Below are 16,071 nucleotides of genomic sequence, written 5' to 3'. Positions count from 1 at the left end.
AGAGGTAAGGGACTATGCCTGTGTACTTGTCCATCCCCTCTCTCTTTATTTCCATGATGGATCGAAATGCTAAATCTGAATAAGCTTTTTATATGACATGATCCCATAGGGACCCCGGAGTTAGATGCAAACACGTCTACTGGAAGTGGATGCCATGACCAAGAATTAAGAGACAACTAGATGGTTGTTGGCTTAGTGAGGAAGCATCATCGTTATTCCAAATCTCACTAATTTTGTGCTAATAAGAATGCAGAGCGCGAGCTCATTTAATAATGCCTAAACAGGGCAGTAGTTTGAGATACATGAGTGACTAGTTCAACAATAACTAATAACGCCCTTGATTAATACGAGAGAAGCTAGATAAACAAAACTTAATGAGCTCAAAAGTAATGAGAAACAGACATATACACAGAAAGGCTCCTCTAATCTTGCAAGCAATTTGATTCCGAGTCCAATAAATCTACAAAGCTAGTGAGTGATTCGGAAATCTTATGAGAAATTCACACAAATGCATGGAAGAACGATTTTCAATGGCAGAACACCTTTCCCATTGCCGATTCAGATTGACTATCATGCACATACCATTAAAACAGATGATCGAGCCCCATACTGGTCTGAGCTGCAGAACTAGACAAGAGAATTCACTGCTTCCCAACCAGTTGAACAATCAAAATTGTGGCCGAGATGCAACTTTAATGCTGCCCAGACAGTAGGAGCAAAGGTTCTAATAACCTGAAACCACCAAATGACGAGCTAACATTGGATAAATTCCAAACTTCACCTTAAGCTCTTTCTACGCATATAACACAACGAGGTAGCATCAGTATACTAATTGACATACCTAGGACTATCAAGGTGGCATTTCTTAGCAGCAGCTTCACCACTTAATTGTACATGACAGAATCCTAGATGCAACAAAGGCACATCTTGCAACTTCCAAGGATAAAAATAAATCTCAAGGTCCAGTTAAGTTGGATATAGAACTTTAAAACCATACTGAGAATATGGCTAAAGGCTAGGATTTCTTTGTAGTTGTAATAATACCACTTATTCACCCAATCTGAATCAGAGCATACACCATCAGCTCCAGGCCTCCAGTGGCCTGCAAAATTGTGAACAATGAGGCGTTCCCACATTGGAAGAGAACATGGGTGGATTGGCATAAAAAATCAGCAACAATATCAAACAGAACCAGATTCATCCCTCCCAGAATCAGTAGCGGAGCCATCACTAGATGCTTTAGGGATGCTCTTTTCACAATGCACTGCATCAGAAGCAACTTCTGGAGCCACATATGATTGTTTCTCAGTCTCACAGAAACTCGAATTTGGATTTCCATCTTCCTCACTGTTCCCACCAAAAGTTTCTCCTGAAAAAGGAACAGGCTCAAGGGAGGCCCTATCAACATTCTCTTCATGGGAATTATCAGAAGCACTTTCTTTCAAGCACCTTGAAGAATTATCCAGGAATGGTTTTACTCCCATCATTTGATCATCACTTGTATCCGGAGAAGACTGACATTTTGCATCCAACGTGTACTCAGCTAACTTGGCGCCTTGATCAGAGTTGGATGGAGTCCCCTTGGTTGAAGCCTGAATGTTGAGTTCATGGAAAGCATTCAGTGAACCACTACTCAACATGGAAGTATCCTTTAACGAAGCGTCAGGACTCTGAGAGGTAGACTGGAGATTATCTTCAATGGGAGAATCTGCCACTGGTTGATTTTCCGTCTCTAGAACTTCATGTCTTGTAACAGGGGAAGACTTGCGTTTCACTTCAGAAGTGTGTTCAGTTAACTCGGCACCTGAATCACAGTCAAAAGATGGATTCCCCTTGGTTGAATCCAAAACCTTAAGTTCATGAGAAGCAGCATCTGATGAGCTACTAGTCAACATGGAAGTATTATTTAATGGAGCACCAGGACCTTGAGAGGTGGACTGCATATTACCTTCAACAGGAGAATGCAGTATTGTTTCATTTCCAATCTCTAGAGCTTCATCAATTGTTTTAGAGGGAGACTGGCATTTTGCTTCAGAAGTGTATTCATCTAACTTGGCAACTGAATTGGAGTCGGAAGATGCAGTCCCCTTAGCGGGAACCTGAGAAGCTTTCATTAGATTACTCCTTATCATGGAAGTATTATTTAATGAGGCAGCAGGACACTGCGAGGTAGACAAGACATTATCTTCAACAGGTGCAGTGTCTACAGCTTCACTGCTTCTTTCAGGGGGAGATGGGAATTTTGCTTCAGAACCATATTCAGCTAACTTAGCACCTGAATCAGAGTCAGCAGACAGAGTCCCATTGATCGAAATCTGATTGTTTTGTTCATGAGAAGCATCTAACGAACCACCATTCAACATGGAAATATTATTTGAAGAAACAACAGGACACTTGGAATTACACTGCCTATTATCCTCAACAGGAGACTCCAGCAGTGGTTTAGTTCCTATCTCGAGAACTTCATGGCTTGTATTAGGAAGGCATTTCCCGTCAGAAGTAGATCCAGCTAATTGGTCACCGGCAGGAGACTCGGAAGACATACTCCTTCCAGTAGAATCTAAATTTTTGAGTTCATCAGAGGCATCCAAAGAGCCACTCATTACAGGAGTATCATTTAAGGAGACACCTAGACATCGAGAACCAGAGTCCACATCAGCAGCTTCATCTACAGTTTCATTGATATGAAGCATACCAGCTCCATCACTCCCATGATGATCAAGACTAGCTGGGGAACCAATATCAGATTTGCCTCCTCCTCCAGGCTTTATACAATCCTTGCCTAGGCCGTCCATTTTCTTTACACCTATTGCAACATGACATTGAAGGTACAAAATGCAAAGTCAGAGAACAGGCAATTTAAGTTCAAGCAATAAACAACTTTAAATAGAACACGTGCTACCTGTCATGTTTGTCTCATTTTCTTTGTCCACCAGCAGCTTCTGTAGCATGTCTATACCAGGGAAGACTAACATATTGATTGACCTCACTTCTTGCTTGAATGATTCCTCAAGAGGAACAAAACCAAAAACACCTGTCCATGTATGCATGAGTTCCGCAATTGCAGGGATAACCAACTTCTCAACCTTCAGGGAGCAGAGAGCCTTCAAAATAGAAAGAAGGAGAACAATCAATGGCATACAATAATAGCAGGTAAGACCGCACTCAAGGGACAACAATTTAAAAAATTTAAACATCTCTTTCATGCAAATAAAATAATCAGCAATATATAATCCTCATAGCTTTACCGATTCAATGGCACAGAAAAGCCTACGACACATCCCTTGTCGCCTGTATATGTGACGAGTTCCGATGAATGGCATCTCTGCTAACATTGTACCATGAAACCTAACCAGAAAGTAGAAGACATAATTGTGAGAACTTGTTTGTTGATTTTGAGACACTTTAGAAGGAACGATTGCCTCATGGAAAACATAGTTAAGTAAAGAATGCATGGTCTCATTTATTGTCAATTTGACATGCTAACACATATACATCCACAGTAGTTTTAGGGCCTTAATTCCAAGAACAAGAAACTTATCATATAGCATTTTACCAAAGTTAAAAAAGAATATATGCTGCTTTAAAAGTGATATGAAGTGGATTTTTTTTTTTCAATAAGCTTCAACAACTAGTGAAATGATACCCATCGAATATAATTCACTCCAAACATTACATTCAAAGATGAAACCATAGCCATCTAATATGAGCATTATATACCTGATAGAAGCGGCAGATATTATTTCATCACCTTTCTCCAAAATAGCAGCGTAGAAGCCACTGTAGTTCAGCCGATTGAAGTTTGATCTAAGCAAAAAGGGATGAAATAACTCATTAGTTAAAACACCATAGCCTAATAGCATTTTTCACCAAATGTAACCAAAAAAAAATAATCATGTGATATCACACCTCTAGCTTGGAAAGCCAGCTAATTATTATTGCTAACATATTGTGCCAAATGCATACATTTATCTCGTCTTTTCATAACCAAAGAATAGGACCAAAAGGATACTTATCTAGAATTATAGCAATCTTTTAAACCTGCCAACGTGGCATACCAAAGTGCAGATGAGAATATTCAGAATATTAACGACTAGAGAAGCACGCTTTCTAAGCACTTACCCACAATTATATAGAACATTATGGATTAAATTGATCCCACTCCGTCTGTCAACAATAGGCAAAAAGCATTCATCCATAACAGTCAATGCAACAGCGAGCTTAGAATTGCATTCAACCCTCAGAGGAAATCCTCTATCTACATCTGTTCTCTTTACAAGTGACCACGTATATCCTGCTTCTAGTTCATGTTTGACCCCGAGACATCTCTGCAAATTCTCAAAGAGCTAAACAAGGAGCAAAATAAATTTAAGTCAGTACCCTATGAAGAACTGAAGTTATAGATTAAGCTCACAGGGGAAGAGAAAAACCATTTCTACATCTATAATACATATGGGATCTTCCATACCAGAAACAAAAAAGTATATAACTATAACTTATCAATTCTACATTATCCGAACACCAAATAAGTTGATAAGTAGGTCATGAGAACATGAAATAGCAAAGTGCATAAACTTTGTTTACTTAATATTTGTAATTTTTTCCCTCTAGTCCCTTTACACTGGATTTGGCAGTTGGTCACCATACTTCAGTTAGGTTTCTAGGTTAAACGAACAAAAAAACACATCTGTGATCCTCCCTAAAAATTTCAAAGAGATTGATGGAAATATCAATAAATTTCCTTCTGCGCCAAACTTTCCACTTAAATTCAGGTTTGAGCCAATATCAAAATGGTTTAGACACTTTTGGAAAGATGACAACAGTTTAGGAATAAGACAACCTCTACAACCCCCAAATGGCCATGGGAAGGATTATGGGTGAAAATTCTTATTAAACTTCAAAATTAAATGCCAACATTTACTGTTGTCTAAATTGCGCAGCAAGAAATTTACTAGTTTGGAACCTTGAGATTTTTAGTTAACCACCAATCTGAGCTTAAAGTAACAGGTGAAAGGGCAGATTTGTTTTTTGTCCTTTGATAAGCATTGTCGAAGAAGGATGAAAGACTACATAGACCAAATAGAGATGATAGATAATAGTATCAGATCCTAAAAAACTTGTTATTTTTACAGTTATACCTAACAGATAGTAATAATTCCTAAAAAAAAGCCTCGTTATTTATAGTTAAACCTAATACACACAGAAATCAAGGTAACAAAATGCTGAAAACACCAAAATAAGTGATACCTCTCTACATCTCTGCCCGCAAAAGGAAGAGCCTGAACTATTGGAATCAGCAGGACTAGCATCCATCTCCTGACTGCATGATATGTGACCTAACAAAAGCAGAAAATTATCTTTCAAGCTGTGCATCTGATGTGAAATGGTAAGAAAGCATATATGCAGATTCCAAAAACCTCAGAAGCAAGGAAGCAGATGAGTACATTTCTTCCCACAGAGACTACAAGCCAGTAGTGCAGAAACAGTTGTATCATCCTCTTCAGCAACAACCTCACTAGCTATTCCACAAACTTTGCAAATACAATTTGGGCAGTGCCAATCACCTGGAGGAAGCTTCTGTAATGACAAAAACTATATAAGCAACTAACCAAAGGAGTAAAAATCAGAACAAGTCAGCTATACACAGCTCCCGAAAATAAGCAAGACAACTCAACAAAGAATAATACTTGATAAGTACAAATTTTTTTTTGGTTCACATATGTGCGTGAACTGAACTTTCAGCAAGATTTCTTTCCAAAATGTATATGAGATTACAGATTTAACAGATTATATACTCCACATGAAGCTCAATCAGATCTGCAAAGTAATCTAAGCATAGCTGCATATCTCCCTCTTGAAAGTATTTGAGGGTTACAATCTTCATAACAATAAAAGCACTTGGAGCTATCTCAGATCATTCAACGTCTCTCTCCCATCACACTCTTTCCAAAATGTATATGGGATTACAAAGCTAACAGATTATATACTGCACATGAAGCTCAATCAGATCTGCAAAGTAATCTATGCATAGCTGCATATCTCCCTCTCAAAAGTATTTGAGGGTTACAAGCTTCATAACAACAAAAGCATTTGGAACTATCTCAGATCATTCAACATCTCTCTCCCATCACCCTCTTTCACTCCCTCTATCACTCTCATGACGGAACAAACTTAGAAAGACATGATTGGTTAGCATCACACACCACAGTCACCAACTCACCATTGATACATCAAATTCATAGCAAGTTCCCTAAAGTGCCAAGACTTACGCTCTCAACACTCAACAGGATTTCCCAGACCCACAGACACAAACCCCATTCCAGAATCCAAAATTACAAAAATATATTACCATCAATAAACCCTCTCTTTCATAAGGAAATCTTGCATCTCTGGACTTAATAATAGCCTAGGTGGAGGAGAAACAACAAAATATCTCCAAAGAGGAACAAATGACAAAATCATTCGGGGAACCATATGCTGTGCCATGAGAAAATAAAAGTAAACATACCTGTATGTTCAAGCAGCTCTGATGAAATGTTGAAGGACAGCCATCACAACAGATCAAATCCCCACCATCTCCACAGAGGCCACAAGTATCATCATCGGGATCGTCACCGTCAACTTGTACAGAGTGGAAACCAATGCGTTCAATATCCTCTTGTCTATTCCATGCATCTATCTGACATTGCAGAAGGGAAACCCCAGAGTCCAAGCATATATTTTGAAATGGCTGGCGCAATTTGCTCCCTGCATGAATCTCAAATTTCGAGACTGTGAGGATCTTACTACAGCAACCACAGTGAATGCCATCTCGTGTAATCCAGCCCTCCAGCATTACTTTAGTTCTTCGTCGATTCATATACTGCACCTTTTGGCTCAATTGCACAGTTCCAGTATCAATCAGCCAGGAGAGCAATGTTCGTTTTCCAGTATATGGAACAAAGCCATCACTTTCCGAGTTAGGCCCCTTTTTAGAACTACGAACCAACAAAGTACATCTACCAAGCTTTCTACTTTTCCTTCCATGTGGCATATGAGAACTAGATCCAGAAGATGGTTTTTCAACAGTGCCATGTAAATGATGAGAGGAACTCTGACCATTTGAATCCAAACCGTTTTCATACATTCTACCCTTGAATGACTTACCACCTTGCTTCAAGTAGGAGCTTAGTTTCTCCTCATAACTAACACTGTCCATGCTCTCTGGATCATGCTTGGCACTTTTAGGTTTTTTCACACGGACTCCTTTTGCATTCTCACTGTCACTGTCAGCTCTTTGCTTCCTTTTCATTTCTTTCTCCATCTTCTTTCGAGTTTTCCTGGTTAACTGACTGAGTACGTCATCAGTTATAGGTGCAAGTGAAGAACCATCCCCATTACGTTTAGCCTCATTTTCCTCATTTATTTGCTTTTGAAGTGCGTCATAAGCCTTAATGATAGACCAGTAAGCTGTACCTGATGGGTTAATGTACACAGCATCCAGGTAGTCTCTGTTCCTTCTAGGCCTATAGTCTATGGTCCAGCCTGCATTCAGGAGCATCTCCCTTATCCGTTCACGCAGTTTCTGCTTCTCTGTGCCACTACCACGTTTAAGTTTGACTTCTTTATTTCTGGCTGGAGGAGGGGTCTTTTCAGATGAAGGACCATCTTCAACTTTGCAACCTGCCCTCTTCATAGGTTTAGAGGCTTCGGCACTCTTTGCTGCTAGCTTCAATGAGGTATCACTGTCCTCCGAATCCCAGTCAGAGCTCTTGCTGTTCTTAGTGGGCAATGATTTTCGCAAATTCACATGGTTTTTCTCTGTCTTAACAGCTGACACTGGTTTCTCAGGAAGCTTTGGTTCTGTGAAAAATGGAGGGATGATAGCATTCTTCTTGGAAATATCCTCACTTCTTGGAGCTTTTCTATGTTCTTCAGATTTTGGAAAACTATAGTTCCCTAGTGGCCCAGGCACATTGTTTTTCTTCTTCACCATCACCTTCAAAACACCATTTTTACCCTGGACCCTAATGGGTTCATCTGAAGCACCCATGTACTTGTCTCTCAATAAGGGCAGCTGAGATCCATCGCCACTCATCTCGTACCTACCCCTATCAGCACGATCTCCCCGGTTCAAGCTACTTGTGCGGTCATGATACAGGTTCTTTCTCTTGTCAACAAGATGTCTACTTGAACCAGTCTCAAATTCCCTCTTAATGCCACTTCGGGATCCATGCATGGATCCCGCATATCTTCTCTCCCCAAAATCAACTCCGATAACTCCATCGCCGAACCGACTCCTCCGCATCGGTTGTCCCTCAATCCCATCATACTCATTGAACTCAAACACCTCCAAATTAGTTCTCCTTCCTCCCCCATCATCCAAATAATTTGTACCAATCATACCATCCTCATTCCGCCTACCATGCTCCAGTCTCTCCCTCTTCGGAACCATTCCGCTCCCTTCCACAATGCCCTTGTCTAAACCATTACAAACCCGAATAGTCTCCGGCCCAACTTTCCTCCTCGGCATCAACAGCTCATCACTCGACCCTGAATCACTCATCACCAACCTCGACCTCTTCTTCTCCTTCTTCGATTCGAAAACCTTCCGAGAACTCGAAGAACCAACGCCACCACTAACCCCATCGGGCTTCTTCCTCACAATTAAACACCCCGAAGAATTCCTATTCTTCACCAACACCCCTGAAGGGCCAACAGATCTCACACCTTCGTCCATCTACATCCACCACTCTCAAGAACCCCTAAATTCCCCAAACCTCTCCCTTCAATTCATCCCAAATTCACCAAATCCGACCCGTAAAAAACCCTAACCCTCCCAAACACAAAATTCCCCAAGTCAAAACCTACCAGATCTGACGCAACACAATCCTAAATAATGCTCACACATCAAAAACGACACCGTACTGTGAAACTGCCACAGCAAGATTTCACGAAAAATCTTACCTCGCCGGAAAGCGCCGCGATTCCGTCACCGGCACCCCGAACGCCGCCGACGCAATTCTCCAAATCGCCGAGAGAGAGAGAGAGAGAGGTAGGTCTGGATTTGTATATATTGTGTTTATGCAATTGGGCACTTTGTTGCAGAAACAGAGAACACGCTCTCTCTCTCTCTCTCTCTGTATTTATATTTTCCCTTTCTTCTTCTTTTTCCCCTTTTTTTTTTTTTTCTTTTCTTCTGGATTTTTCATTTTCGCGTTAGATTTTATTTTCCAGAATTTTTCCCTCCAAATCTGATTGCGCGAGCCTTGCACGGACGGCGCTGATGGGCGCCACGTGGGATCGAGGCGAGTCCGGTTAATGACGTGGCGGAATCAGGACGAGGTTGTAGGCTGTGTTTTTTAACAGTTTGGTACTGTACTCGTTTTGGCGTTTTGGATTCTCCTCTTCCACTGTTAAGGATTAACGTTTTGGTCTGAGTCTGACCAATGACGTATTCGCCCACGCGCGAGTAGCGGAGGAGCGCGTGGGCTTGGGGTGACTGACAGAAGGGATTCTGGAGCTTTTGCCTGGGGGCTTTGTTACGATGATGATGAGCTGCACTAAAGCTTCTTCTGGGCCCGAGTTGTTTTGGTAAGAACTGAGATAGGAAACCAGGCTGTACTCAGATTCAGAACAAGGGTTCTTAACTTCTTATATAAGAAGAGAAATATATTTCGTATATAATTTATAATTAGGGTTGTGCAATTCAATGAATTCATCCTCCACAACTTAGACCTTGATGAACAAACATTTTGACCCAAAAACTTAAATATTTGAACAAAAGAAACCCTCCACAGGCGGCAACTATAATTAATTTGGCATGTGTTTCTTTCTTATGGGTGGATCGAAGAGGAAGAAAACTGAGAGAATATCAAATGAGAGAAAATCGACAACATAGGGATGGCAGAGGAAAAGGGCTATGGCGAAAACAAGTTATTTAAGGCGAAAATAATAAGAGCCTCTTTTATAGCTAATAACTCCACATGCTTATGAAAACTCATCCGGTCCACTTTTCTAGCCATTTTTTATCCAAACCAATATGACAAGTCCCTAATGACAGCACTAATTCTTCCAGGCTTATTTAGATTTTTTTTTTTAATAATGGTAATTCCATTGATAATAGCGCATGCCAAGAAGACCATTACATACTCACCCGTTGACACATAACAATGGTCAGAGCAACGTTTCGTGGAGGAGCCACAGTAGTACATAGGATAGACCAACTATATTCGAACTAATCGCTCACTTCAAAAGCGAGCCTATAAGCTATGGAAAAACATAGCGAATAGACAAGACAAACTACACTCGTTAGGTTCCTAATACAAGAAACTTATTGTAATTAGATAAAAGCTAAAAACATAGGTTTGGGCTAAGAGCCTAAACCCTAGCCCAAATTAGAAGCTATTGGACTAGGGTAGAAACCCCAGCCCAGAAACTCAAAGCCCACCAAAGCAAAGTCTACCCAAGGCCCATTCAGCCAGATCTGGTCCAGTCCACCCACTTCCACGTCCCCGTCGTACAAACCAGCCCAGCCCTTCTCCGTCCGCCGCACGCCGCCACGACCTGCGCCTGCCTCAATCTGCACCGCCACTAGCGCCCACCGCCTACGACCCAAACTGCACAGACCACGCTGCCTCAACCTACGCCACCACAGAGAAAAACCAACCCCGATCCAGGAACTCATCTCCCACCACCACCGAGTCAGACCGGTGACGCCGTCATCAGGGTTCGATCGTCGAACCGGTTAGCACGACCACCGCCTCTCACCATCCCAGCCAGAACCCCCAAGCAGCCTCGAGCAAAACTCCATCTGATGGAACAAGAGCAATAGCCATGAATACCCGTCCGGCAGCAGACCCCACGACGACGGCGAATGCCAGAGGCCAGCCCATTCGTCCGAGCGCCGCCGGACGAGAATGATTGCTCAGATCGAAACGCCATCGGGCTTTAGGGTTCTCTCCAGAGAGAATATAAAGCCGAAGGTACAAGAAAAGTATATCAGGCTTATTTAGATCAAAGAAAGGTCTATCTATGTTTAATTTAAAGAAAGCGGCTCCATAAGGCTTCCATCTATACTCTTTGGCAATTTCTACTTAGGAGTATTAGCAGCCAAAAATTTATAAAAGGGCAAATTTCACTTTACATTATTGACTTTTACACCCTAAAGAACTTGTGCCCTTGCACTTCTAATTTCATCACGGGTGCCGCTGTACATATCAAATTTCAATCAATCTTGTACAACTGTTAGAATTTTTGGAAACTATTTTGTGATATATCATGAAATTCTCATCACTTACGATATGCATGCTATGTTTGTGAATCATCATCATACAAGAAAAACACAAGAGTTACATTTTTAATTTATAAATACTTGATAGAAAAGCTAATAATTGAACAAAATTTATTAAGGGCTAAATACTGTTTAGTACCCTGTGGTTTGAGTCCAACATCGATTAAGTCCCTCGACTTTCAATTTCATCAAAAACACCCCTACATTATCAAAATCTCATCTAATAGGTCCTTCCGTCAACAATCCGTCAATTAAAGCCGTTAACTCGCTGACGAGGCATGCCATGTCAGATCATGTGGGCCTCACCTGTCAGGCGAAATTCCAAAATTGCCCCTGCCTCTCTCCCAGCTCTAGAAGAACTCGACTTTTGGCTCGAAAATCTGCATCTTCTCTCTGTCTTTCCGATCCCCACAACCCTAATTCCACCTCCCCCTCACCTTCCTTTCTTCCAAAACCAACCCTTTGAATCAAATCCACCACCACCCCATGTACATAGCTTGATTACCCTCCTTATTTTCCCAAACCCCAGAGCCCAGAATCGAAAGGGGGGTTCAAATTCTAGACCATGTATTGGGAACGCAGAGGTGGGTCGTCGAAAACAGAGCTCGTCGGTGAGCTGCTGGATTGCAGGCGCATCAACGATGCTGGACAAGCACCTAGAGAAGTCCTCCCCATCCACATCCAGAGCTTTGGCCAATATTAAAGACAAAGAGAGGCTCTCTGTGCCCTCCACTTCCGCCAGAAAGTCTCAGCTCGATCACCGTGCCGCCGCCGCTTCCACCGCCTCGCTCGCTAAGAACAAATGCTCCGATGGTGGGTCTCATTTTTTATGGTTTTATGTTTTGAATTGTTGGGTTTGTGAAATTTGGCTTGGTTATTGTGGGTAGAGTGGATTTGGAGGATTTCAGTGTAATGGGTTTTGTTTCTTAATAGTTGTACAAAGAGAGGCTTTCTGTGCCCTCCACTTCTGCTGGAAAGTCTCAGCTCGATCACTGTGTCGCCGCCGCCTCACTCGCCAAGAACAAATGCTCCAATGGTGGGTCTCATTTTCGATGGTTTTATGTTTTGACTTGTTGGGTTTGTGAAATTTGGCTTGGTTGTTGTGGCTAGAGTGGATTTGGAGGATTTTAGTGTAATAGGTTTTGTTTCTTAGTAGCTGTAATGTGCTTTAGGACTCGAGGTTACACGATTCGATTTTCGCTCTTGTGTGGTGTATGATGGTTAAGCAAGTATGGTGTGTGTTTGATAAAATGTGCTTAAACTATGTAGAGAGATGTTAGTTTTAGTTGATTTAGTAAAGCTGAGATATGGGAAAAGTTGAAAGCACATACAAAGAGAAGATGTCGAGTTCTTCTGGAGCTGGGAGAAGGCAGGGGCAATTTTAGAATTTTGCCTGACAGGTGGGGCCCACATGATCTGACATGGCATGCCTCGTCAGCGAGTTAACGACTTTAATTGACGGATTGTTGATGGAAGGACCTATTAGATGAGATTTTGATAATGTAGGGGTGTTTTTGATGAAATTGAAAGTCGAGGGACTGAATCAATGTTGGACTCAAACCACAGGGTACTAAACAGTATTTAGCCCATTTATTAAATTGGAGAGCACATGAGACATGTGATGAAATTAGAAGTGCAGAGGCACAACTGATTTAAGGTGTGAAATTCTAGAAAGTAAAAATTAGGCCTTCATAAAATTACCTTATAGATAAACAAAGCATGGTATTACGATTATTCCATAAAGCTCCAATAAGCATCATCATTAGGTGACCAGATGTCATTATTTTTCCTTCTTTCCAAGGCTATGGGAGCTTCTATTCATACCTCTAAAATTGGTATTTGGACCTCTCACTTTTTTCAAGTAATAATTGACTTTGTCAACTCATGTCAAATTACCAATAAAGACACAAATAAAAAAATTCAAAAAATCTCTTCTTATCTCTACGAACAGTAATAGTCTTCAACTTGATAAAAATTTCTCCTCCAATGTAAACCCTAAAATATATATCGCCAAACGTTATTTAACGTTGACGTCAAAATTTTCTGAATTTGACTTTGTCCTCGTAAAGTGGTAGACTTCCTTGCTCACACAGTTGACAATTTACAAGATCTATCACTGCGCTATAAAAAAAATAAAAGGAGAGAAGATGGAAAATACAAAGACACCTCAGTTGATGAAGCCCTACTCATTCTGAATGCAATCAAACATGTGAACGAGCAGCGACAAAAAGCAGTACTCCAGTACGTTTATATGACAAACGCAGCAATGGGTAGTTGTCCATAAGATCTTCCCGCACATCATCAGTGCAGAGCAATTTTATGTGGAACTATATATTCTATAGATGATATGATGAAAAATTCAACCCTATGATATAAATCTATGGAAAATGCACTAGACTCATGGTTGATTGTTGTATTTTCCTCCACTATCTCAGACATATCTAAAACAAAAGGACCATGCATGTTCATTTCAAGTTATTATGGAAACAAGTAGGAGAGAATCAGTTTAGGGACAATGACACCTAAATGCAATGAAAATAATACTTGGAAAACATATTTGTAGGAGATGATGACCAAACATGGTATTGTTGCCTACGTTGACCAAGAGTCGACAATTCATTGAAAAAGTGATAGCACCTTTGTTACTCGTATATGGAAGATGAACTTCAAAAAAAAAAATTGCTGCAATTCCAAATCTTCAAAAACTGAAGGAGATCAAACTACTGATTTTTGACAGTATGAATAGAATCTAAAAAAAAGAGTGTTTTTATTGGACGATGGGCATTACAGCAAAATTAGAGAGGTGTAGATTGCAAATTGATTATTTGTAAAAGTAAGTTGGAGGTCTATTAAGTAAGGAGGTCCAAATGCCAAATTTGGAGGTATGAATAGAAGCTCCCTTCTGGAAAATTAATAAAAGACCAAAAAAGAATAGAGTTGCTAATCTTCTAATTATCTGTTAAAAGTGTTAGACTCTTCACCACAGTAAAACTTTGAGAAATTAACAAGGTTGGAACAACGGGAAATTATTACTTAATTGATAAGTTATTAATCATTAATTTATGGATAAAATAATAAAGTATTAATTTAGAAAGAATTATTATTATTATTTTTTTTTTTTTTGAATTTGAATAAATGGCTGGTGCGGCTGCCCTCAAGCTTTGATTAATGAAACTGTCTACAATGGGGGATATTAAGCCTAAACGGCTAAACCTCTGATTACAATAAGCATCTAGAGAAAGTCCTGAAATGATATTAGGAGTCTACAAAATAAATATATTCTAACAAGGACCAACTTGCAAAAAGTGCTCTACTGGCTACTCCATTTGCTTTGACATAGCTAGCGGTGACATAATGAAAAAATAACTCGATTACGGCAAACAATAATTACCAATATCACAGCTTTCCTACTATGTTGCCGGCGGAGAATAAAACCAATGACACTTAGTTCCTGCCACTAGGAGGTTGCGACCATTTAACTAGAATGGATCGTCGCCCCTCTAGGTCAGACAAGGCACTGAGAGTGCACACACAAGCATTTAGCCCGACTAGTCCTACACGATACATACAGGGACTTTTTTTTTTTTTTTTGAGAATAAGACTTAATTATTACATGCCAAAGGCGCGACAAAACTAAATAACTAAAGTAAAGGAAACTAAAAACAAAAATAAAATAAATAGACCAGGCAGGGCCCAAAAGAAGGGCCCAAGCCCAAGAACTGATAAGACCAATAGTCGTCGGCCAAGCCTTGCCCAGCCTCCTCACGGCCATCGCCGACAGACCACCCATTGCGCCGCCCCTCCACTTTCGCCTGACTGCCGCAATTGTCTCTCTCACATCCCCGCCGCGCCAAGGGTAACCGCCGCCTCTTCCAATCACACAGATCCCCAGATTGAATCCATGCAGATCAGAACAATGAATTGCAATTCAGATCAGATCATTGCGATCCAATCTAAGACGATCGAAGTTATATGTACATACATAGTATACCAAAAGTTAGGTACATATATCAAATCAAGACATACACAAAACAAGAATTTGTCGAAATTTTTAATATGTCTTATAAATTTCAGTATGTTATTTTATCAATTATAATTTATATATATCAATGAGACCTATTGACGTTTAAAAAAATTATTTTATGCATTTAGCGAGAATATTAATTTAGGTATTTATGCACGATTGTTGGTAACAATGACAATGACTTTATTGTTGGTAATTATCTTGAGGAGGCTGAGGATTTATCTTCATTGTTTGCTAGTTTTTGTATAAGTATTAGCAACAGTCATTTCACTATATTGGTATGATTTTTTCTATTGGAACCTCCAAATTTACTCACTTGACCTCATTGCTTTTTACACCTCCTATCCAATTTTCAAATATTAAATTTACTCACTAAACCTCACTCAACTTCCTGAAATAACCTCACTCATATAATTTGCAAACAAACTATTAATTACATATTCATTCCTTAACCAGATTACATAAATCTCTTATCCAATAAAAAAGAAAATCAAACACAAGGTATTGGGCTTTAAAAATTAATTTCTAATAAAAAAGAATGGTTTTTTTTTTTTTTAACTTTTTTTCTCTCTTGTAGATGTGAAAAAAAAGGTATTTTTTTAATGTTTATTTATTTTTTCTATTTTATGTACCTCATGATTAATTATTTAATAATTTATTAAGTTTTTTTTTATTACAAATATAATTGATAGACTGTGATTTAGGTCATAATATGATTTCTTTTGTTATCCCTCACTAATATACGTTCAACATATATGATGATAGGAATTTTTAT

General features: G+C 39.8%; 1 protein-coding gene across 2 annotated transcripts; it reads right to left on the bottom strand.

Moving 5' to 3' along the window:
* Positions 1–239: 239 nt before the first annotated feature.
* Positions 240–9,164, bottom strand: LOC133709097 (uncharacterized). 2 transcript variants are annotated; one of them, XR_009846150.1, is made up of 9 exons: positions 6,509–9,164; positions 5,445–5,577; positions 5,248–5,336; positions 4,123–4,346; positions 3,721–3,807; positions 3,249–3,348; positions 2,903–3,104; positions 842–2,806; positions 240–732 (listed from the first exon to the last, which is right to left on the bottom strand). XR_009846150.1 is itself a non-coding variant. In XM_062134708.1 (8 exons), the coding sequence occupies exons 1-8, from the start codon at positions 8,717–8,719 to the stop codon at positions 1,182–1,184; spliced, it is 4,671 nt and encodes a 1,556-aa protein (XP_061990692.1). In that variant the 5' UTR covers positions 8,720–9,164; the 3' UTR covers positions 240–1,181. The 2 variants fall into 2 exon arrangements, 1 of the variants encoding a protein (XP_061990692.1); XM_062134708.1 differs by having other exon boundaries at positions 240–2,806.
* Positions 9,165–16,071: the final 6,907 nt, after the last annotated feature.

Source organism: Rosa rugosa, chromosome 5 (genome assembly GCF_958449725.1).
Source record: "Rosa rugosa chromosome 5, drRosRugo1.1, whole genome shotgun sequence".
Classification (NCBI taxonomy): domain Eukaryota; kingdom Viridiplantae; phylum Streptophyta; class Magnoliopsida; order Rosales; family Rosaceae; genus Rosa; species Rosa rugosa.
This window is presented reverse-complemented; position numbering and strand designations above follow the sequence as displayed.

Excerpts from the sequence above, each read along its gene's own strand:
- LOC133709097 (XM_062134708.1), bottom strand. The coding sequence starts at position 8,719 with ATGGACGAAGGTGTGAGATCTGTTGGCCCTTCAGGGGTGTTGGTGAAG. Across the intron at positions 5,578-6,508 it reads AGAGCTGCTTGAACATACAG|AAGCTTCCTCCAGGTGATTG; the intron begins GTATGTTTACTT and ends TTGTCATTACAG. Across the intron at positions 5,337-5,444 it reads TAGTCTCTGTGGGAAGAAAT|GTCACATATCATGCAGTCAG; the intron begins GTACTCATCTGC and ends TGCTTTTGTTAG.